Source organism: Hirundo rustica, chromosome 1, assembly GCF_015227805.2.
Source record: "Hirundo rustica isolate bHirRus1 chromosome 1, bHirRus1.pri.v3, whole genome shotgun sequence".
Taxonomy (NCBI): domain Eukaryota; kingdom Metazoa; phylum Chordata; class Aves; order Passeriformes; family Hirundinidae; genus Hirundo; species Hirundo rustica.
This window is the reverse complement of record NC_053450.1, coordinates 109,230,471-109,255,254: the sequence shown is the minus strand read 5'-3', so window position 1 is coordinate 109,255,254 and position 24,784 is coordinate 109,230,471. Positions and strand designations below refer to the sequence as shown.

Here is a 24,784-nt window from a genome sequence, read left to right as displayed (position 1 = left end):
AGCAGTGGAAGGTAAACTTCTCCAACTACAGATGCATTACATTTTAACACTCCAAATAAAAGCAAGACAGCAATTCATACACCATCACAAAGCTAATTTAGGGGAAAAAAAATAGGAGGAATCCTACTCTGGGCTATTTTCAGGATTTGCTACCTTGCTTAAGCCAAGAAAAAAGCAGGATTTTCAGAAATAGTTGAACTATAAAAGCCAATACTTCAGAAGAAGCTAGGATTTTTTTCGCAGAGCTCAGGCAGAGATACCTATACCAAAACACTAACTGCCTGCAAATAATGTCTGCTAACAGCATCTTGAGACACTCCAGGGACTTGTAGTCAACAACCAGTTGCTCAGTAACATGAAGATGATACTGTTCAGGTGTTCAAACACAGGAATTATTAGTAATGGGAGTAAGAATTTGGTGCACTGGCTTTAAAAATAAGCTTGGTCAAGCCTAAGGAATGAACCAGAGTGATCTGCCTCCTTTCAGGTAAACATTTAAAGGAGAGAGATTTTCCTGTTGCAGGCTCAGTATCACCTTTAAATGTGATTCAGTCAGTGTTTTTATATTCTTCAGTCTAAAAACTGAATCTTATTCTTCCTACCAAATGGGCAAAACAAATGCTGCTTGCACTCAAGACTCAATTTAAACATTAATAACCTTGACAGGGTGGAAGACTGGCCACAGGGATCCTCCTTGAGTCCTCGGCCAGATATGAAATCAATATTATTCATTCACTCTGCATTTTCTATCCATATCTCATGATCTACTGGCAATAAGTCTTCTATATATGCTGTAACAGGAAGTAATAAAATTGTTGAACTATTACATGATGAACCCACTCAAACAACTGATGCTTTCAGACATTATATGAATTACATCACTAATGGAGAATTACAGCATGAGATCAGAAACAAGCCAGTTTACTGAGAAGGAGATTCTGCCTTACACTGTAAATCCCCCTATTACTCTGTTCCAATATAAAAGGTCAGCTTAAAGCTCCACTACAAACAGTTCATCGAAACACTCAACTTTGATTTTGTACTGAAATAAAAGTGCTTATATTGTACAGCTACAGCTGAGAACTTATTATAGCACCGAGAGGTTTCGCTACCCAAGCAAATTCTGCACAGCTGACCAGCTCTCATATTTAGAACTTCTGCACGCCACGTAGAAAAGCAATGCTGATTTCTGACAACCCTGTGTTTGTACTCTAATTCCTTACATACCTGCTTTTGCTAAAGTTTTCTTCACTTGGAGTAAGTCCTGCGTTTTGGAACTGCATGTCTTAATCATAAAAATTCAAGAGATTGATTCAAGTTCACTGTTTCAACTGAAACTGGCAAAAGAGCTTTTTTTTTTTTTTTTTTTTTTTTTTTTTTTTTTTTTTAATAGTATATGAATAGAAAGACGTGCAGGGCAGTACTGCATAGGATTTAGCACCTTCATTTCACAAAGGTGCTTCATTTGGATTCCATACTGAATATTAAGCTTGCACAATTGTCAGAAGTTGATCAAATTTCAACTGTGCCCACTGTACTGAAGAAATTTAATGCAATGCAAGCAGTATTTCAGATTCCAACAAACCAATCAGGCAGATTGTCACAGTTTAACCTAAGCAAGCAAGCCCCACACAGACACTTTTTCACTCCTCTATCAGCAGGACCAGGGAAAGAATCAGGAGAGCAAAAGCCAGAAAACTCATGGGTTGAGATGCAGTTTAAGACAGAAAGCAAAAGCTGCACACACAAGCAAAAAATTAGGAATTAATTTAGTGCTTCCCATGGGCAAGCAAGTGTTCCTCCACCTCTGGGAAAGCAGGGCCCCACCAAGACAGCAGTGACTTGGGAATACAAACACCATCACTCCAAACATCCCTCCCTTCCTCCTCCCTCTCCCAGGTTTGTTATACACTGAGCATGATGCTGTAGGGTCTGGAGTGTCCCTTTGGTTAGTTTGGGTCACCTGACTTGGCTGTGCCTCCTCCCAACCTCCCATGCATCCCCAACCTCACGGCTAGAGTGGCAGTATGCCTTGGCTCTGCCAAAACCAGCACAATGATCCAGTATTACTAAAATGTAATGGAAACTGTCTTCAAGTATGGAAGTATTCCAGTCTTGTGCCTAAATTACTTCAAGGTCTGCATGTATTTAAAGCCGAACTTACTTGGGTTACACATTCATCGATTAGGATCTTGCAAAGAGAGAAGCAACTTCAATGAGAGCTAAGAAGCCTCCAACTTGTGTTCTCTGGTTGAAGTTGCAGTGATAAGCATAATATTAACATTGTGCTCCTATGTGTTAAATGTTGTGTTATTTAAACAAAAATTCTTTCCTCTGAAAATGATAACAAATTACTGAGATGACAAGAAATTCATAACAAAAGACACCTGATCAAAGAATTCACATATTTCTTCCTCACAAACTTATACTGCATTTTTTACTCTGTATTTTTGCATTACTAAATTTTATCACATTAATACCAAAAAGATGAAAATAATTCATTGAGTTTCAGAGCAGTTCAAAGAGGGACAGACGAAAATGAAAATTTGCAGTGTCATTTGTCAGCCATGTAGTGAGTAACAGTCACCTCCTTAACAAATGATGAACATTTTTACTAAAGCACATCTTTGAACCTTAACTTTCAAATGTTTCTTCATTCCACCAGTCTATTCACATATTCCTGCACTGATATTTTGAATAAAAAGGAAGCCAGAAAGAGGTGTGTGAATTTGGTTTAAATCAGCTGCAGCCCTTCTGTGCATTTCTTTAGTTGAAAGTTCAGCTTCAATCATATCTGCTGTGGTAACTTGTTAAACTTTGGTTTAGCAGACAGAGGAGAGTGTAACACCTACCAGAAACATGAGAACCATTTCAATCTTTCTCTTTTTTATTTAACCACATAAGTACATGTCAACAGTTGGCATAAACTTCATAAAAATACAGTACCTTTTTGTGCCGAAACGCTAGTCACAATGTTTTATATAAAGACTTTTTTCCTACTTCCTTGAATTCAATTAACATTTTAAAAAGTGACTTCCCAAAAGCCCTTTTTTTTGTGAGTTTCCTTATAGAAATTTTTCCAAAATCTATTCTGTAAAAGTTAAAAAGCTAATGCATTTTCAGCCATTCTCCCTCACCCGCTCAATAAAACAGATTATAAAAAAATAAGACGTTTTAGAATACTGATCAGTTGTTATACTACTACTTTATCACAGGTTCCCATTTAATTGACACTGTTACAGGCGTGATGGATGGTGCCCCCGTAACATCCAGGATCACCAGCTGCTATTAGTGCTAAAAAGACCAGTCATACCAATTGACTGATATGGACAAAAAAACTGAGTTGAAACAAATCCAAACCATGAATGATACACGGCGAAACATCAGACCTTAGAAGTCTTACGATGCTATAGAATCACAATTACTGTGACAGCTCCCAATGGCAATAAACATACGAAAATTTCTACCAAGTCAGTTAAACGACTAAAGGGTGTCCTCACATTGGGTATCTCGGAAAGTGAGTTCTCTATTGTCTAATTATAATACTGGTGTGACATCACGATGACAGAAAAACAGCAGAACCAGCCTAATAATGCTGGAGCTATTATACCCACACAACTACACCCATAGCACAACTGGGATAAATTTCATTTTTCTTAAATGCTGATGAAAAAGTCCAGGCAGGATCTAATATATGGGGAAAGGAAAAAGGGCATTAAATTTTGAAAGCAATTTCTTATCAAGTTAGGCGCTGAAGGTCTAGTTAAGGCAGTGAAGGATTTATTTTAGTATCTTTCTAAGGCTATGACAGATTTTTCCTGAATAAAGCATTTTCCCTTAAAAATTTCATGTATATTATGCCAGCTTATTCTGAATGCATAAGAATGCTAAAATCCCTTGGACGCTGAGAAGCTAAACTATTGCTTACTGCAAATATTATCCTTATTAGTCTTCTTTTTTTAATATCAATAGGATTCCAATAACATGCACCAAAAAAATGAAGTTTCAAGTCCACCTACAAACTTTTCCATAGCTACTTTCAGCTCTTTTTGGATCAGTGTTAAATAACATGTGCAAACATATAATCATTTGCATAGCAAATCTCAAGGGACTGACCCTGAAATAGAAATCCAAACTGTTAGGTTTAAGATATTTCTATAATCAGAATTCACTTAAAATGGTAAAAAATAAAATACAGATTTTTCCATTTTAAGCCTAGTAAAAAAGGTATTTCTGACTTAGAATTCATACAGTTACTAGTTTAAAGATTTGAAAGACTGATGCTTCATTGCATTGAAATGTTATTCCTTTGGAATCTTCAAGACTCTGTAATTGCTGTTTTCAAATACTGTGATGAAATATGGCCTGGAATCCTTGCTCATAAGGGTACATAAAGGAATTTTTCCTCTGTTAGCAGGATCTTCAACATCCCAAATTTCAGGCATACTGCAGCCAGGCCTAAATAGTAGGAATAGAAAAAGAGAAATTAAAAAGTGCCGTAAAAAAACCCATGAAGCTTGCTTCATAGAGCCCCATGAATACTTGATCATGCCATATATATTTTTTTAAGTTTGCCTTTAGATTAGGAAAATTATCAGATTACAAAATCAATAAATATAGTAGTAATTTAAAATAGTATTGAAAATGTGTAAAATGCATCTGGCTTCCATGGTTACATAATTAATAAAGAATTTAGAGGAGGAAACACATAAAACAATGCAAATTATGCAACACATTATACATTACCAGGGACCCTTAGATCTTCCTATAAAATGGAGGGTGGTATACATATTGCTAACATTTCTAAAGAAAATTCAGAAAATAAGACACCTTAACAAAGTAGTAACCCCTTGCTTTTTATAAAAGATCACAGCCAACATCAATTCCCTGTACAGCTGCCTTTCAAAGTTATGACTGAGAATTTTCTAATTTTATCAAAGATAATACCAAAGAAATTGAACAGATACATCTAATTTTATTCTAAATGAAAAAAAAAATAAAATCAAAATTGTGTTCTGGAGGACAGAAAGAAATCAAGGGGGGGAGGAGGGAGAAGAAAAGGCATAGCTCTTTCTGAAGAACATCTTAAAAGTGACAAAATTTTTAGTGACTATTAGTGGTCATAACATTTTGGTGCTCCAACAATCTTTTACTCTGCAGCTTTTATTGATACTACACATCTGTTCTTGCCATCAGAGAACAATTACTTCTTTCCTTTTGTAATGACTTCTTTCCTTCAGTGTTCTCTAGTGAAGTTTAAAAACCCATACAACACAGCTTTCCAGGCTCACACAAAGAACACAGGGTTGCTAGTGAGGGTAAAGTCAATAATAACAATTACTATCTACAAATGCCAGACAAAAATGTATTTTGGACACTTTTAATAAAGAAAGCACAATTCAACATTCCAAACCTTGATATGAATATTAGACTACATATTTGAGAGGTGTATTATTCCAGTGAGGAAAAGGGAGATTACTTACTTTTTTCTGCTTACACACAATGACTCTTCAAGGATGTAGTAATTCACTCCTAGTTTTACCAAATCGCTTTTTACTTGGCTTGCAGGTTTTCGACTGTACATGGAATACACTACTTTAGTTCTGGCCCTTCAAAAAGAAAAATCTAAGGGTTAGCTGCAATGAAGCATGAAAATGTAAGCTTTAACTTCAGGAGAAGAAGGCTTTTTTATTACACAAGGTAACTTTACTAAAACAAAGTTTACATTAATAGTGCCATTTGCTTAAGTATGATTACATCTTCACAAATATAATGATTCCAAGAACATTCAGGTTTTTTGTAGCAGGAGACAACTTTGTAACAAGACCCACGGTTACTGTGAACTGAAAGTGTAAAGATGTCAAAGCAACGTAGTCACTGTGTAATACTCAAGGCTAGAAACGACCTTGCTTGGGCCGGCGGGATCAGGAGGAATTTGCCCACAGAAGCCTCTCCACAAAACATCCCGGTCACTGTGTGTCACTATGGTCAAGCTGCCCTCGCTGGTGCATTTTGAAATGCAGAGCACAAGACCTGGAGTCCGCCTACAGTGATCAGCAAAATCAGCCCTCAGACACCATGGTCCTGTTTCAGAACTAGATGACCTTTAAGGTCCCTCCAAACCAGGCCAGTCCATATCACATGCAGTAACATCCCCCTCTGAATGTGCAAAGTATGATGTTACTAAAGCCCATTCGTTTTCTGATACTTAATATTGGTATTAAGTACCTTATTTTTCTCAGACATGCCCTGTCCCATGATTTTGTAACTAGGACATAACATTTCAGTTTAAAGGGGCCTACAGTGATCATCCAAGTCCCACTGTCTGACCAATTCAGGGTCGACCAAAAGTTAAAATCCAGTTAATGCCAGGCAGAGAACTAAGGACACATAAGGCATGTAAAATGAAACTCTGCTGCCCTTTCTCCTTCATCCCTCTCTATCTTGCTGCTTTCTTGTTGTGTTGGATTTCTTTTAGGCAGTTTCACCAAATTAACAAAAAAACGCTACACTATTAAATTTAGTAAAACAAATTCATGACCTTTTCAAATAAATCAATTTCAATTTAGGCAAATATCCTGATTTTGAAAACAACAAGAGTACAAATCTTAGTAACTCCACTACAGAATTTCAGCATCAATAATTAACCATTTATCACAAAAATTACAGCCAATCACAGAAAGCTAATAGAAATAAATACCCTGGCTATCTTGGGGGGAAAAAAAAAAAAAAAAAAAAAATCTAACTCTTTACAATGTCAGGGGTAACTAGAATGAAGAAAAGATATCATTGTACAGATGAAATCTAATTCCTTAACTTAATACTGATTTTCTTGTATGTAAGTTTGAAGCCCTATTTGTCCCTAAAGTTTATCCTTTCTGATGAACACAAACCCTCAAGAAATAATGCTTGTGTTTTCTACCTGACTGAAATAACAAATCCAGTCCTATGAGGTTTTAACAAAATTTACAGTATAACATGATGCCATTCCTACTGTGTATTGCAAACATTATGAGAATCAATAGCAGATGCAAATAAAACCTCAACTGCAAAATTTACCTTAATCCTGCATCTTCGTAGTGAGGATGATTTACAATAGGACGAAGTGTAGACAATTTAACACTTGCCATTGTAGGCATTGCTCCTGCAAAAACTGCATCTGAAATACACAATCAAAGGTATTTTTGAAACGAGAAATCAAACAGTTAGAGAAACAATTCAAATACCTGAAGAGTAATCCTGCAGAAAAGCCATGAAGAGGGTAAGGTACTCCTTTTTAAAAGACCATATGCGACATCAACAGGAAATCAGTGTTTTTAGTTTGGGGTATTTTTTAACCTTGGATATAAGCCATTAGATAACTAAGCAGCTAAGAATAGAGATTTAGCGCATCTTATTTTTCTTGATTTGGTAGAATAACATACTCATTATAACAACACACTTTTATTTGTCACTTCTTTCACTTACGGGCAATAAAATCTCAGTCCACCACGGCTTTATCATATTTTCCTTCTAAAAGGCACTACATAATTTCCAACCAGTTTTCTGACACATTTTAGGAAAAGGAGGGGTGCAGCCAACAACACACACAGGTATTTTTAATTCTCTTCTTGCAAAATGGTGACATGGACCCACATATAGGATCAGTGTCGTGCAAGTAAAAACCTATTTTAATTTGACTTGGCAAAGACATTTTTGTTGAAAATACTCCACCAGCGGTTAGAACCTCCAGAGCAGTAGCCTGGAGTCTAACAAAGCCAGCTTTTGGTGCTTTTTTTCATTGGACGTAACTTTTATGTGGATAAGTAGACATGCCAGATCTACAGATAGCAGCAACACCTCTGCACCAATTTTGATAGGTTCAACCTCACAATAAATGGGGACATCCTACATTATTAAATAGTTTACCTTGTCTGGTATTGACTTTTATCCACTCTAAAAGTTCTTCCTGTGGCAAATTGCTAAATTCTCCCATGATGTTCCACTGAGTTCGAAGGTTTGCAGATCCCTCTATTGTCATCAATGCTAAAATAGCAAAGACCAATGTTTTGGGCTGGATTTTATAGTAGAGCCATCCAAACAACTGAAATGCAAGAATCAATTAATTCCTAGACAACAATCCTGTAATGTTACATAGAGAACAATTCATCATTATTTCTCTATGAGGAACCTAACATATATTGCACTACAAAACATCTCTGCTATTTCTTCTCCACTAAACTTCAGATCATAGTATCATAATATAGTTCAGAATAGAATAATATATTATATACAATACATATTATATTTCAGAACATAATTCCTAAGTACTATTCATGTTTAACAAATATTGTACATTACATTTGCAATTCTAAATAAATTTAAAAAATTTAAAAAAATTCACAATGTGAACTTTTAAAGCTGTAGCTCAAAATCTGCAAATAAAGATGATTCAATAAAGGCAGCTGGACTTTTACAGTATTTGATCTCCTATTTACATCTAGAGGGTTTTTTTCTGTAGTATACAGATTAGAGATTGCACTGCAAACTTCTGAAACATATTAGAAAAACACAGTACTTTGAGGATAGTAAGTTTAATGCTGTTTTATATCTTACTCTTTCCTTTCTTGAACTGGCTCTTGCCTTGTTTCCCAAAGACAATTTGCTGGAGGCTCTAAGCAAATATTCATATATACATGAAAATGGGCAGCTAAAAAAGTAGTACTAAATTTGCTGTGTTGAAGCTTAGTTTGAGCAGGAACGCTTTATCTCATCCATATTTGAACTAAAACTTAAGAAGGTTTTATAAACTACATCTTTTCCCAAGCTATTTTTAATTAGAAGGCTTCACACTTCAAAAATATCAAACCCACACTAAATAAATACATTTCGTTCATAGTACCATTACCTGTTTTTTGGTTTTTTTTTTAATTAAAGCATGAAACAATAAAATCAAATGCCTCAGTAGAAGCTCCCACTAGGCTAATTACACCAACTAGGTACTGTGTGTTATTTTTCTTATAAACTAATCACAAACTACCTCAGATTATTAATATTCTCCAGCCACCTCTCCAAAAGCACTCTAATACTGCATCCCTCCCCAAATACTCCAAAAGTACTCTACTCTCATCCCTCAAGCCTCACTAAACACTCTGAGAAGAACAGCAATACTTTCCAGGGAAAATTAATATCCCAAACAGGCCTGACCACTGTATGTATCTGAAAGGATGAAGAGAAATTAATTCATTTGTAGGCTGCTCTACACATGAGCAAACCTCCTTTTTACCAACAGTTACAAAAATGTCACTTTACTGACATGTTAGAACTTTGACAGTTCCACAGCTTTTAAAATCAAAGAAAATTACATTACTGTCATGCTTTTATACAACCTCATTCACGTTCAAAGTCTCTGACTTTAGCACTATTTTGTTTACTTAAGTAGCCTAGAATGGTTGAATATATATGCACCGCAAAAGAAGCATTTCTTTCATCAGATGCTGTTCCTTATGTGTTTTTTAATATCAATTCAAAGTTTTTGGTTTTTTGCTTTTGTTTTTTTTTCCAAATGAATACTTTAAGTCTTTCTCCACTTATTTTATTTTGTTTTCAAAACTTCCACCAGGACAATAGGAAAAGAAAGAGGAAATGTGTGGATGGAAATGGTCAAAAGTCTGAATAGAAACAACAACAGATATGAATCTCACTTGAAGCACAAAGAGTAAATTAAATTACAAAAATGAACGGATCCCTAATTTGATTACTCCTCTTTGTTCAACTTAAGAGAACTCAAGGTTCTAATCACAGGTTTCTAATACTTAAAATGCAGTTGTACAGAAGAAGGGAGTTACTCTCTCTGCAAAGATGCAGCTACTTTATATTTCATTTCATTAAAAAACCTTTCTTGAATATATGTTATGAAGTGAATTACTTTCCAGTGAACATCAGGTCACTTCTTTTCATCACAATGCATTCCAGACAATGAAAACATTCTTTATTAAAAAAAGAACATTATCATTTTTATTGCCCATCAGCTGCCACAAGCTGCTGGTAATGGAAAAATGGAAAGTGCAGGGATTCAAGCAATGGGCTGAAAGAACACAACATACAAAATTTCTTTTCCATGCAAAAATAATAATAATTAGCCTCCAAATAAATTAACACTGCAGATAAACTTTCATAGTCTACTTGATGAAAGGATTGTGTTGACCTCAATTACAATAAGATAACTACCTATCTTAAATTTGCTTAAATTTTTCTTGCATCTGTAAAACCAAATTGTCACTTATTAACTTATACTTCATTCAAACATGTAAAACTTAAAGTGTACTGAGTATTAATCAATCATTTGGTCACAAGTCCCATCTTCCCCTTCTCACCCAAGGAATTCTGGATCAGTATTGCACACACAGTCAGATTTTTCAGCCTCAAAACCTACTTCCCCTCAGCAGCCAGTAGAACAGAGAAAGCTCACTGAAAACCACTTGATATTTTCCTGGCTCTACAAAAACAAATAAATCAACCAAAACAAAAACCAAAAAAAAGAAAAAGGTTTTCTTATTGCTTGCTTAAGTCTTAGAAGTGATCTGTTCAGTGATCTGCCAACAGCGTTATGGGCCACTGTTTCTCTATCAGGCTGTATCAGTTTGGCACAGCCTGGTTTTGGGTAGCAGGGCGGCCACAAAGATGCTGGAAGCTTCCCACCACGTCTGGCTGATGGCTCTGAAGATGGACAGGCTGCTGGCCAAAACTGGGCCAGTGAGAGAGGCTGGTAACACCTCTGTATGGTAACACCGTATTTAAGAACAAAATCAAAACAAAAGTCATGGGTCTTGCTTCTAGTCAGAGAAGAGGAGGAGATGAGAACATGTGAGGGAAGCAACATGGAGACACCAAGGTCAGTGGAGAAGGAGGGGAAGAAGGTGCTCCAGGCACTGGAGCTGAGACTCTTCTGCAGGCCACAGCGAGACCATGGTGAAGCAACTGTGCCCCTGCAGCCCAAGGGGATCCACGAGGGATGCAGAGATCCACCCACAGCTCATGGCAGGGAGGTGCCCGTGCCAGAGCAGGTGGATGCCTGGAGGAGGCTGTGATCCAGTGGGAGACCCAGAGGAGGGAGAGGGGCCCTGCTTCCAGGCTGGTGCAGCCTGTCCTTGGAGGACTGCACCCCGTGGGAAGAGAGACCCATGCCACAGCAGTTTTGGGAGGACTGTCTGCCCATGGGAGGGACTCATGCTGCAGCAGGTGCAGTATGGCTGCTGCTCGTGAGTGGAGCCATGCTGGGGCAGTTCATGGAAAACCATCTCCCGTGGGAGGGATCCCACGGTGCAGCAGGGGAAGGACTCCTCTCCCTGAGCAGCAGAAGAAAAATCTCAGTGATGAACTGACCAAAACCTCCAAGCCCTGTCTCTCCGTTGGTGGGAAAGAGAGAGGGGCTGAGGAGGGAGAAGTTGTTTTAAGGGCTTATTTTACTTCTCATTATCCTCTGATCCTGTTAGTAATAAATTTCACTTTGTAACTAAAGTTGAGCTATTCTGCCCTTGAAATATTTCTCTCAGTCCCTATCTAACTCATGAAGCCTTCCTTAACTTTTTTTTTCCCTTTTCCCTCCTTTGTCCAGCTGAGGCAGGGGAAGGTGAGTGACTCTCTAGGTGCCTGGCACCGGGTCAGTTTAAAACCACGACACATGCTGAAGCCAGTTCTGTATTACTTGGAAGATTATCAGCCTCTCCCTACTAAAGCAAGCACACATCCATGAGACCAGAAAAATATGCAGCTTGTCTTCCATAGGTATCAATCAGCACCAACCTAGGGAACACACAGAACAAGCAAAAGAACCTTCACTAATAATGAGACAAGGAAATTGATTTTATTTTCACTTACACTGTTCCCTTAAAAGGTGGGCTCACTTAAACACTTCTCCTAAGGGCCAGGATATTCCCAGGCTGTATTATATAGGGCTGCTGGTTATTTATCCCCTTCTGCACAAAATAGATGTCTGACCTGCAGCAATCTAAAGCCCTTCCCTAGCACTCATGACCTATTTCTTTCAAGCCAACCATGCTTCCATGATGCTGCAACGAAGGAAGGAAAAGTCACTGGACCAGAGTCACCTGGTCCAACAGGGGCAGCTCCCAGAACAGGTTATCATCTGCTCCCTGAGAAGCTTACTTTCACTCTACAATAGGAAACAGCAGAACAACCAAAGGGCCAAAATGGAGTTGGAAGCTGCAGCTAAAAAAATATTGACAAAATACTCTAAATCTGTCCTCTCCCAATATTTACACACTTACGACACATGGCTTCCTCTAAAATCTGACACACAACAATTACAAAAAGCACCAGCATTCACTAACTGGCCTGATGACCTCAGCTGCAGTACTAAAAACCCACAACAATCCGGGAAGAATTACTGAAATGCTATTACTCAGGTGCTTTAACAAAAAAAACACCATGCAGCAGAAAAAAAAAAATCAATACAGATTTTACAGTGGCACAAAATATACAAATACTTTTAGTTTTGAACTTCACTACAAAACTTTACTACTACCACCACCACCACGGCAGAAAAGCCCATCAAGAAACTCAGTTGAAAAAAGAACTAGGAACAAATCAACTTTGGACAGAATTAATTTAAATTGTAATTGTTATCTCGAAATTGCATGTTAAAAGAACATTTTTTCATTTTGTTTTTCTGACTTTTGAAAAGCAGATTTTTCATTTCAAATTGCTCAGAAACATCTTATGGGAGTTCACGTAGAAAAATACCCAGTGCAACTGCTATTGCTTAAATAATCACACTACCTAAAAGGTTGCCAGCATTTAAAGAACAACTGAGAGCTGCAAAACTGAACACCTGTGAATCTTCCAGAATTTCAAGTATGTAGAGGATATTCCTAAGTCCCAATACTCAATTACAAGGTGGCTAATGAAAAAGGTTTTGATGATTTGTTAGCATTTTATATTTTACCTGTAACAGAATCATTTGATGTTGGCAAACACACAGCACTTTCACCGAGGCCAAATAAATCAGGCATCGAGAAAGGGATGAGCACAACATTTAAGCAGACTGATACTGTGTAACCTGTCCACTGTTATGAAGAACTGCCCTTCTCTAAAGATCATTCAGGAAGTAATTCAGTTTTCTGGAAAACAATTATTTGTTCAGCTGGCCTAACATGAGATAGCTTTCCCCTCTTTGCATAAATCTGTCTCATTCACTTATCTTCCAGTAGTTTGACACAGGTATCAGCTGTTTCACAGACAGGAACTGCCTTCACTGTACCACCCTCACTCTGCTTTAGACACTTGTACAAAATCACAGTGCAGTGCAGGATGACAGGGACCTCTGAAGATCCATCCCTGCTGCTTGAGCATGGTCACCCAGAGCCAAGTGCCCAGGTCCATGTCCAGACAGCTTCTGAATACCTCCAAGGATGGACACTGCACCACCTCCCTGGGCAACATGTGCCAATGCTTCTCACACACACAGTTAAAAAGTTTCCACATGCTCAGAGGGAACTGTTTGCATCACAGCATGTGCCCATCACCTCTGGTCTTGTCACTGGGCACCGTGTGAAAAGACTCTGCCGTTCCCTCCAGTTTTGTACCATCAGCAAACCTGCTGAGGCTACACTCTGCCCCACCATTCAGTCCATTACAAAGACACTGAACAGTCCTGGACCCAGCACTGGCCCCTCAAGTAACTGGCCCTCAGCAAGACTTGGCACCATTGATCTCCCCTTTCTGGGCCCAGCTGTTCAGAGCTCTCCATCCACCTCTCTGCCTGCTTTCCAGACACAGGACTACTTACCCTACTTTTGCTGAGTGTTCAGAGCTTCTAAAACAACTCTTTAAATAGAGATTTAATCACATTCTCTTCTCAAAAACACCGATAATGAAACATGAAAAGCCTATTCTAAGACCTTTCATATCTGGAGGGAAATCTAGTAACATTTGATGTTATTGATGATTTCAAGGTAGAATGATAAAAGCTCAGGCATATGAGTTTTGATTTTTAAGACTGAAATGTTTTCAACATGCAAGACTTCAAACAACACTTCTGGAAAGAATTAATAGACAAAAAATAAGCAATGCAGATAAGCACTGAAGAGCTGTGAAAACACAGTGTAAACAAAGACAAACATTGGATAAAATTAATAGTCAATAAAAACTTGCAGTGGCACAGAGGTGTGCAAACACAGTAAAATCTAAGATATATCTCCCTGTGCTCAAGCTCAAAATCCAAGTATGTTACCTGGATAATAATGCAGTTGGACAAGCTGCATAAACCATGACTTTTGCTTTATTTGTGAAGAAGGGAGAATTGAACCATTTTTTGACAGGCAATATAATCTGGTTTATTTTTATCTGGTACCTTCAGATTCAGCAATTACACACAGAGAAATCTGCTTTAGGACAAATATCTGTAATGCTCTAAGTACTGAGATAGCTACAGGATAAAAGAAACCTTACCTGTTTTGAACACACCAAGGAAGCCATAATACACAGATGTGGTGTTAAAAACAGTTTTAGTCTCATGATTAAAATCGCTAGGACACTGTATGCCAGCAGCTGCAATGCATGGAATACCAGCTGAAAAGAAAAAAAAAGAAACCACAAAACACAGAAGCAAATTTGCATACTTTTCATTTCTGACTTAAATACACAACTTCATTTTCAGTATAGCTTAACTGACAAGCTTGTCTGAAAGAGTCCAAGTCAAAGTAAAGATATTCATATTTCAGATGGTGATAATGACTTTGTTATCTTTTATCTAAAGTGCATGTAGTATGCTAAAGAATGGAATAACAAGGAGAAACATTATCAATAAAGAAAAAGTAGCTAGAGAAACAGCTAGCTATTTAAAAAAATCCTTAGACATTAACAGTCAATTACATATGTAAAATTTCTTGTATAACCTCTTTATAGAAGTTACAAACCCCTACTTTTTAGTGCCCAAAATACTCAAGTATGGAATAAGAGAAGCAAACAAGATCATCCTTGATAATCACACAATCAGAGGCAGCTGGCTTTAGTATTCTAAAAAGCATCAGATATGCCACTGACTACTCCTAACATTACTCTATGTTACTTGTCAAAGTGCTGTGCTAAATCAGAGGCATTTTTGCAATCAGTGCTTTTATCTGATTGATTATCATATAATCATTTAGGTTTGAAAAAAATCTCTAAGATCAAGTCCACTCATTAATCTAACACTGCCAAATCCAGTGCTAAACCATGACCTCAGTGCCACATCTACATGTCTTTAAATGCCTTCAGGGATGGTGACTGAACTCCTTCCCTGGGCAGCCTATCCCACTGCTTGACAACGCTTTTGGATATTTTTCCTAATATACAATCTAGACCTCCTCTAAGGCAACTTGAGGTTAAACCGTGACAGACATCTACCAACTCGCTTGGACACCTCATCCCAGTGCTTCACCACTCGCATTGTAGAAAGATTTCCTTACAGCTAGCCTAAATTTACCCGATTCCAATTTTAAGTCATTAACCCTTGTCTTACTGGAACAGGCCCTGGTAAAAAGTTGTCTTTGTCTTTCTTACAGGTCCCCTTTGAGCAATGAAAGGCCCAATAAAATCTCCCTGCAGCCTTCTCTTTTCCAGGCTGAACAACCCCAACTCTCCCAGCCTGTCTTCACAGGAGAGGTGTTCTATCCCTCTGTTTTTATGGACCTCCTCTGGACCTGCTCTCACAGGTCCATGTCCTTCCTGTGCCGAGGGCTCTAGAGGGGGACACGCTACGTTATTTTGAACAGTTTTACTAAAAAGAACCATGTGTACTACAACATCCATTAAGGCATATCTCAAAACAGAATTTGAACATAATGTCATGTGAAACCCCAAGTAAAGGAACTAATCTCCTTCTCAGTCTCCATGTGGAGAATGGAAGGTCCAAACGAATAGCATCTTTTGGAACAGCTACAGTAAAAGCCCTAGATTCCTCTCTTGCACAGTCATCCCCATTAGCCAGTATATTCCTCAGTTCAACATTTCAGAACTATTCTGGTGACCCAACTTAAGATGAGGGAAATAACGATGCAAACACCAAGCTTCAAATAAACCACGTGTATCAGCACCAGCCCATTGCAACCTGCATTTCAATACTATTTGCATTAACACAGGAATAAAATTGTGCAGAAAAAGGATCTTACCTCACCATGGTTAAAACGTTCTTCTCTGAAAAAAATAACAACCCCAAATCCACCATTACTTATGTGCTACAGAAGTACTGGTTTTATTTTAAAATCATCTCTAATGGCATTAGACAATGCAACTAATCCAGTAAGCATGAATCAAGTGTCAGAATTTTTCCCCCTCTATGCAAGTTTTGAAATAAATAACTAACTTTCTCAATGCCTGTATCTATTTGGAAATCTCAAGTATTGATTTTAGCAGTTTTTTTTTTTAATTATTTACATGAGATGAAACTCAGGTATCTTTATAACCTGGAAGGAAATAATGGGGAAAAAAGATTTTGCATTCACTATTTATAGTAAAAAAGCAAAAAAGGCATATAAATACTGGTTTAGGAATAGAGAAGAAAAGCAAACAATTAAATATAAAGTCTAGGCATAAATAGTTTAAGATGTCTAAAACAGGTTTAGCAGATAACCTTAGTTTAAGTTATAATATAAAAATACCATTTGTAATATATTCATTCAGTAACTGAACTGCACATAACTAACCTTTCAAAAAGGACTTATATAATGTAGAATTCTGAATTATGTAGCATATAGCAAATCAAATGAACTTCCAGAAAAAAATTCAGTTTTACATTAAAAAAGAAGACAATACTTACTTTTCGTATCGGCCTGTGTGAAATAAGGACCACAGAATATATTTAATTGCCTGAAGAAAATAAGAGACAACAAAAAGTATGACCACACTTTCAAAACCATTTTGAAGTATTTTCAACATTTGCTGAATTAAACTACACCTGGGTAGTCTCTTTTTGAGATAATGCTAAAATAAAAGACGTGCAATGTTTTAGCTAAAACCTTTTTAGAGGATGTTTAATTAGCCAGGTAGTTAGTAGTTATCCAATCTGTTCCTGTGCAAACTGTAAGTTTCTACACAAATTATATATAATCAAATTTACAAAACAGGTATGAACTTCAGTTTTAGTATTCATCAGCTAAGTAACAATTTTTTTTTTTGCGGCTTAACATCAAGACTGGACCTTTGCAAAAATCTTTGTAAAGGGAATACAGAATTTTAAATACATGTTTTTGAAAACCTGTATTTTTTCTGACTGTGTTTGGTTTACATACCAAGGTTTCAGTAGCAGGAGCTGCAGGGGTGGCTTCTGTGGGAAGAGACCAGGGGCTGCCCCCATGTCACAGAGAGCCAGTCCCAGACAGCTTCAAACCAGATCTACCACTGGCCAAAGCTGAACTCATCAGCAACACTGGTGGGGCCCCTACTGACAACAGGGTTACACAAAGGTAACTGCAGCAGGCTTAAGAGAGAGCAGTAAGAAAACTGGGAGTGAACGACCCTGAAGCCACTGAAGTCAGTGAAGGAGCGGGAGGAGGTGCTCCATGAGAACCATGACATTGCAGCTTTAGGAGAACATCATGGTGATGGGATTTTTTTTCCCCCTAGAGGCCCATGAAGGATTCTGGTGGAGCAGGACCCCATGCCAGAGCAGGTGAACACACCTTGAAGGATGCTGCAACCCACAGAGAGCCCACAAAGCAAAAAGCTCCTGGCAGGAAACTGCAGCTCGTGGACAAGAGCCCCCAAAGGAGCAGGTTTTCTGGCAGGAGCAGCAACCTGTGGGGGACTCATGCTGGAGCAGTCTGTTTCTGAAGAACTGTACCCCATGAAAGGACCTATGCTGATCCAGTTCTTAAAAGAACTGCAGCCTATGGAAGGGACCCATTAAGCCTGGGGATGAGGAGAAGATGGTTTTAGTTTTGGTTTTGTTTCTTGCAGTTCAACTCTATTTCTAATTCATAAAAAGTTAGATTCATGTTCCTCAATTCAAATCTGTTTTGATCATGAGTGAATCAGAGAGTGAGGCCCCTGGACTTATCTGGACCCATGAGATTTTTCTACTCTTCTTTCCCCATCATACTGGGGGTAGGGAATGGCAGAACGGCTTGGCAAGCACCTGACAGTCAGCAAAAGTTCACCCACCACATCAATTTCTTTCCCATCTGAAATAAGTAAGTAAATAAGTAAATAGCAATCCCTTCAAAAAAAAGAAATGCAAGTTCAAGGTAAAGGTGATTTACTAAATCAATCACTTACCCTTTTGGTGATTACCCCAAAAACCACCAGAACAACAGGTAATAGCAGAGTCTTTGTGTATCTTACTGGAGTCTAAAATGGAAATCAAATTCATTAATTGCTTTCCTTCATTATTATTTTAATCATCATTTTTTAATCATCGTTTAATCATCATTATTTCAATCATCATTTTAAAGAAATTAATATAAGGAGATCTTCCTGGAGTAAAATATAAATGTGAACTCCACCCAGCAATCATACTAAAGACATAATACTAGGGACATCAGCAAATTATTTTCAGTTCTTTGGAAAGCCTTCCAAAGATGAGAAATAGATTGTATCTCATCTGAATTTGAACACTGTGGGTTAACTAACCTATAAACATTCTAAATGCATTATCTAGGCACTGATAAATTAAAAAAGGCTATTAATGCCACATTATGAAGTTGCAATGCTGTTCTGTAGTCTAAACCTACCACATAAGGCCCTTGCAGTACATTTTCCATATACTCAAAACCAGGTACTGAGAGCCCCATAAAATCTTGTTTGCAGAACTGTAACCTTTCATTTATTCGTGAGGAAGCACTTCTTTCATTCCAGCAAGCACATTTCTTAGATCTAACATTAAAACACTGCTTCGGTTTAAGTTCATTTAAATGCAATAAACACAATTTAGCTTTAGTTTATTAATTTCTCTTTTCACAAGTATGCACTTGAACTTATGATGGCAGTAGGAGCTGTGGTTCTCAAAGGTCTTAAGTTACAAATAAAGATAAAGCAAGAAGTTCCCTCTTCCACAATCACATATTTTGACCAAATTACCTCTTTTTCCATGAAGTCAAACTCAGCAGCGCAAGTATACATTAATGTATCAAAATCCTTGTAGCCAATAAATTTAGATTTCAATATATTTCCTATATGAGCCTGGTGGGATATACAGGAAAGAAATACCAAACTGTAGTAAGCAAAAACTGTCCTGCTTTCCACAACAAAGTAGTATAAATGTGAGAAATTCTATCGTATTGAGAAATATTTTTAATTAGAACAGAAGTTTATACCACCTACAGTATTGTGTAAAGTGTTATAAGAGCACCAAAAATCTACTTCCTGTGTATTAAATAACATATTCGAGTCTAACATAGATTGTATGATGTTAAATAAAAAGTAGAAAACAGCAGAAAGCTTACCATTGTGAGTGTATTCAACAAGAGTACGGTTTTGCATAGTCATATTTTAAGGCATGACTTTCCTATCCCTAGATATATATCTGCAGACAGGTTTTTAACAATAGAATAATACAGCAAAGGCTATAGTTGTTACTAGCTGTTACTAGTTGTTATAGCATTTCAAAATTATCCTGAGAATTAGTTTCAGAGAAGAGTGAACTGACAAACTGAGTAAATAAAGGTGTAGGTAGAAGATATCCAAACAAAGTCCTATAAATGCACATTTAAAAACAAACATAGAGCATTCACTAAGACAAAACTAAAGATATTTGTGTTTTCACAAATTTTGTTAATAGCATCTCAAAGTGATAATAAATAATGAAAGAAAAAGCAAATATACAATCTCTCTCCCACTTCTGCAAAACAAAATCTGGAAATCCAGGGAAGTATATCAGTGAGATGTCAAAATCAAATATTAGGAATGATGAAATTTTTGAAAGACACCAACCAGACACTCTGAGAAGAGAACTTACATCATCAGCTATTCCAAACACACGAGAAGTCAGGTATTTCAAGGTGACTGTCCCAAATAACCAGGCACATCCTTCAATGACCTTGAAAAATAGATTTAGAATTAAATGGATGTCTTTGACTTTTATATGTTTTTTTCTTTTTTAAAAGGTTTCTTAAATGCAGCAACTACTTATAAACTCTCCTATGTTACAGCTGAAATAATTTTGTGCAACTGATTTACACTTCAGCTGTACCACTGCATACAACATTGTAGCAGCAGCAGTGCCAAAGTTAAATTTAAACAGGGGCAGCCTCACTTTCTCTTCCATCTATTTTGCACATAACAGTGTGTAGGGATTGTTTTTTGACAAGAGCTGCTCCATATTATCAGGTTGTGCTAGTCTGGTAATTCAAATCTTTGGAGGAATTTGCTGATTTATAGCACGGTCTCAAGATGATCTGAGGTTAGAAGTTGGAAGTATGTACAGTTACTGCTTTTAGTTCTGTATCCAGTTTATTCCTGTAGCAGGAAGGTTAAATTCTTTGCAGTGTAGCTTAATCTAGCTAATTCTTTATAAAACTGGATCAACTGAATAGGACAACCTGTCTCAGTATTATTTTGTATTTGGGACTCACAGAAGATGCTTTCAGAGAATGCAACAAAAACTGATCTTTGCCCTAATGTAACCAGGGTTTTTATGTGATGATGGGCTTCATTCAACCGTCTCATTTAATGGCTGCTAAGAAACCTAAATACCTAGGAGGTATCCTAATCCTTTACTGAATGCCTCTGGGTTTTTTTCTTCCACAGTAACTTTCTTATTCCTTATAAGCTTATTGCTGCTAGCATAAGGGGCTACTTTTATTCACTGGTTTTGTCATATTTACCTTTATTTTACAAGATGTAGAATTCTAATATATTTTAAAATCTCAGCTATTTGGTGAATCTACATTAATAATTATGTTCACACTCTACTTAATGGTAACAGATTTGGGGGAAGGATTCTAGATTTTTAATTTTTTTTTTTTTTTTTTTTTTTTGGTAAGACACACTGCCCGAGACTACACACAGTATTTACAATGTTACATATGAATTTACAAAATCAAAAAAAGGAATTCTGCCTTCTCTACAGGTCCTTCTCTATGATTCCCACCAAGCATTTTCCTTTTTGGTGCCTGCTTAGTAATGAATTGGTGTGTTCAGAGAATTTTGCATAAGAATACTGAGATTTCTCTGCTGAATGGTAGCACTTTCTTTGGGATCAGTTATTTTATATACACTTTTAAGGTCGTGGTGGCCTTTTGAAAACTTATCATTTAATCCCACCCTTTGTTTCTGACCTTCTACCATTCATACCTTATCTCATGGAATGTAATTTCTCTTATAGCTCCAGGCAGACAGCTTCTCTGAAAAGTTCCTGAAATCTATGTACAATACATTCACCCCCACAAACTAATCTACATCCTTCAGAGAAGTCAAACACTTCTGCAAGGTGTGACTTCTTTCCACAAATGCTACATTGGATGTCACTCATTATGCTGCACATATATACAGCTTAACACCTTTCTGGTCGCTCAAGTTTTTGTTCTTTACAAAACCAAGATTTATTAGTTTGCTGTTTCCCAAGTGCCTTGGATCTCCACCTCAGAAAATTGACATGAAATTGGCCCTACACTCTGATTGTCCCTGGTACTACAGCCAGGCATGTATACATGTACTGCAGTTTGCTATAAATATTTTAATTCCTTCCTATTCTAATTCCTTTATAATAACTTTATAATATATGAATTTCATCCAGTTTTGCCAACAGCTTACCCTTCATTTAATAAGGATGCCTGTCTTAAGGCTAGCATAGGCTTGGTAGGCTTGCATTTCAGGTGTTTTTTACATTTTAACCTTATGTTTTAAGCAGCAAGTCGCTTCTCATGTTTTCTGCAGTGTTACATTTCATTCCTAATAGTTTTGGGAGTGTTCTCCCTGTTTGGACATGACTTCTACTACCCTCCAACCTCACCCACACACCCCGCAGTGTTTTACTCTGACTTGCTTCCCTATGTAATTTTAAGATGTTTGCTATTGCCATAAAAAATCCTTAAAAAGTTATATCGATACCCACATTTTAGTGACTATCTAATGCAGTACCTTAATCTCCATTCCTGCAAGCGCTGTTAGCCTTTTACTTGCTTTTTCCAAACTGACCTTTACTTTAAAAGGATTTCCATACAGATCTCAGGTTTTGTAAACAAGTCAAGTTGGCAATTTAAAATTAAATGTGTTGCCATTTAAAGGCTATTTCAGCTTTCTGATATAAATGTGTGTTTATACTCTTTTTATTCCTTCAGGAATTCAAGACTAATTGCTGGGAACATTGACAATTTATTAAAGACAGTAGTTCAGCTATATTCCTTGATTTTCTATTATTAGAAACTAAACCAGAAGTTGTTTCGGTATCTGACAAAAAAAACCCCAAACAAAAGTCATCGTTTTTCTCTGAAATTCAAAATATACAAAATTCCTCACCCATACATAGACTTCTCTTTTGCGCTTTTTCAAGACTTTTGGACTCCATTCAAGAATTGCCTAATAAAAAAAATTAATGCACATTTTTAGGTAACATAATAACAAGAAGCTATTCCAGTACCCTGAATGAGGGGATTTTCCTTTTGGTAAGCCTATTGCGTCATATATTTATTTATTAAAAAATATTCCATAATTAAAACAACCTGAGATATGAATATATATAGTATATATAGATATATACTATATAACCCTGCACTGGCAAAACTTGCCAACATAAAAACTTAGTGCAGTTCGAGTACAATTAATGGAAGACTACTTTTCTCCTCAACAAGTAAGGAGATTCTGTATTATTCAGCTTTAAGCCTCTTTAAATCTAATCTATGGGAAACGGAGTTCTGTCTGCTTCTGTGAATGACAAGAGACTGAAGCAATAAATAAATAAATTACTGGCAGCATAGTACAAACAATTTTCAAGCAAGGCAAATTAGCACAGAGGACAGTAGCAGTCACTCCCTTCTGTTTCACAATATGTTCATTTTATGACACAAGGAAGACCCATTTTAGGCTAATTTGATGAACAATGTAATTAAAAGCTTCCGGAAATCCAGTCCATATGTGAGACTGAAGCCAATATAAGCATCCAAATAACAGAAAAACAACAAATACTTTTTTCACAGCAGAAAACAGACAAGGAGCTCAACTGGTTGAGAACCCAACTCAACCTGTACTTAATATGTAATTACAGAGGCTGCTACAAGAAACTAGAATAGATTCATAACAATCAAGCTATGCTACAGCAAATATGCAGCCAAGGCAGTTTACTGTTAGCCTAAGTGAGAAATTGCCACACTCTTGCTCATCAACAAAATACAAACAAACAGACAAAAAGAATCAGGAATTAAGATGATTTGCAGTAAGCTAAATAGGATCTGTTCACAACATTTTATCTCCTATTTCTTATGTACATAAATCCTTTATGAGGAACTATGCAGAACTGAAAGAGGTTGTGGGGTTTTTCCTATTTAAAGAAAAATTAAGATAATGAATGGTGAGATGATGAATCTTCAGTGAATAATTTTGCTAACACAGCAGTATGATGCAGCAGTTTCAAACAGTCTTAAACCACTGTTATATATGGTTTAGTCATTTGTTCTGCACTAGAGTATTTACTGTCAATAAGAATCAGTTAAATGAAGCTCCACCTTGCTCATGTTCTTGTTTTACAGTTACTTACATTGAGTGAGTCAAAACTTTGACTGTTTTACAGTCAAAATTACATACATGGTAAATTTTATATTTTTATAAAAAGAAGAGAACTATAACAGTAGAACTCAGTCTTAACAGAGTTTCTCTTACAAAGAGATTTTGGTGTAAATCCATGAATTTCTTGAATTTACCCTTTCACTAGATATCTTTATGATCTAATTGATCTAATTAGATCTAATTAGATCTTTATGATCTAATTCTGTTTTTCATGTTTGTCACCTGTCTGGTAATGCAGCAGTTTCCCATTTTACCTCAATACATACATAACAGTACAGCACTGCAGTCTTAGCACAGCATATGATTCTTCTCAAGCAACTTACCGAGATAACCACTAAAGATGCAGCATAATATGATGTCAGTAACATTGAATTACCAAACATCAGAATAAAACACACCAGAAGAGATACCTGAAAGAAGAAAATAAAAATTATTCCATTTAAAATAGAAAAAGTAAGGATTACCTAATGTGTTAACAGCTTTAAATTTAAAAACACTTTACAGCAAAGTGCAAGCCTGATACTCACACTTTCAGATTTGTTCTGGAAACACCAATTGCAAGGACTTAATGGCAGTAGGTAGCCAAGTGTACATTACTGTTTTAGCCTGGTCATAGGATAAATTTTTTTAATACAGTAACTACATTTCTGAAGTTATTTCTAACGTATTAATTTTTTTCTGAATTACAGTATGGGTTCTCTCCATCCTGTTTGTTACCTTTCAGAATTCTGGACAAACATAAAAATGAATAGAATGTTTAATGTCTTCTTTCTTCCTAACTGACAAACATATGCTCAAAATACCACCATCATCATCATCAAAGTCAAGGAAGCAGAACTCTGACCGTTTCATCATATGAACCTAATTTTGAAAGTCAAGGCTGAAGTACAACTTTTATTTATACAACATCCTGATCTACTGTCCTCTCTTTTTTAACAGAAAGTAACCTGAATTATATTTTCCAATTTGGAGGGCAAAAATCAATAAGCAAGGTCTGTCTTTTTTTATACACATGAATAAGGAAAAATAACATAGTAATTTTCAGACTTTTCTGCTCCCCTTTTCACATAGTTAAGACTTTAATTTT

At 36.6% G+C, this 24,784-nt stretch overlaps 1 protein-coding gene across 1 annotated transcript in view; it reads right to left on the bottom strand.

Moving 5' to 3' along the window:
- Positions 1-2,869: 2,869 nt before the first annotated feature.
- The window catches only part of DPY19L1 (dpy-19 like C-mannosyltransferase 1), a 46,142-nt gene continuing 24,227 nt past the window's right edge, over positions 2,870-24,784 (bottom strand). The window contains exons 12-23 of the mRNA XM_040082773.2: positions 24,021-24,107; positions 22,435-22,494; positions 19,934-20,014; positions 19,057-19,158; positions 18,256-18,327; positions 16,799-16,848; positions 16,152-16,176; positions 14,452-14,571; positions 7,909-8,083; positions 7,060-7,159; positions 5,484-5,609; positions 2,870-4,458 (exon numbers count right to left, since the gene is read on the bottom strand). Coding sequence (XP_039938707.1) covers positions 4,302-4,458; positions 5,484-5,609; positions 7,060-7,159; positions 7,909-8,083; positions 14,452-14,571; positions 16,152-16,176; positions 16,799-16,848; positions 18,256-18,327; positions 19,057-19,158; positions 19,934-20,014; positions 22,435-22,494; positions 24,021-24,107 — 1,155 coding nt within the window. The 3' untranslated portion in view covers positions 2,870-4,301. The remainder of the gene's footprint in view (positions 4,459-5,483; positions 5,610-7,059; positions 7,160-7,908; positions 8,084-14,451; positions 14,572-16,151; positions 16,177-16,798; positions 16,849-18,255; positions 18,328-19,056; positions 19,159-19,933; positions 20,015-22,434; positions 22,495-24,020; positions 24,108-24,784) is intronic.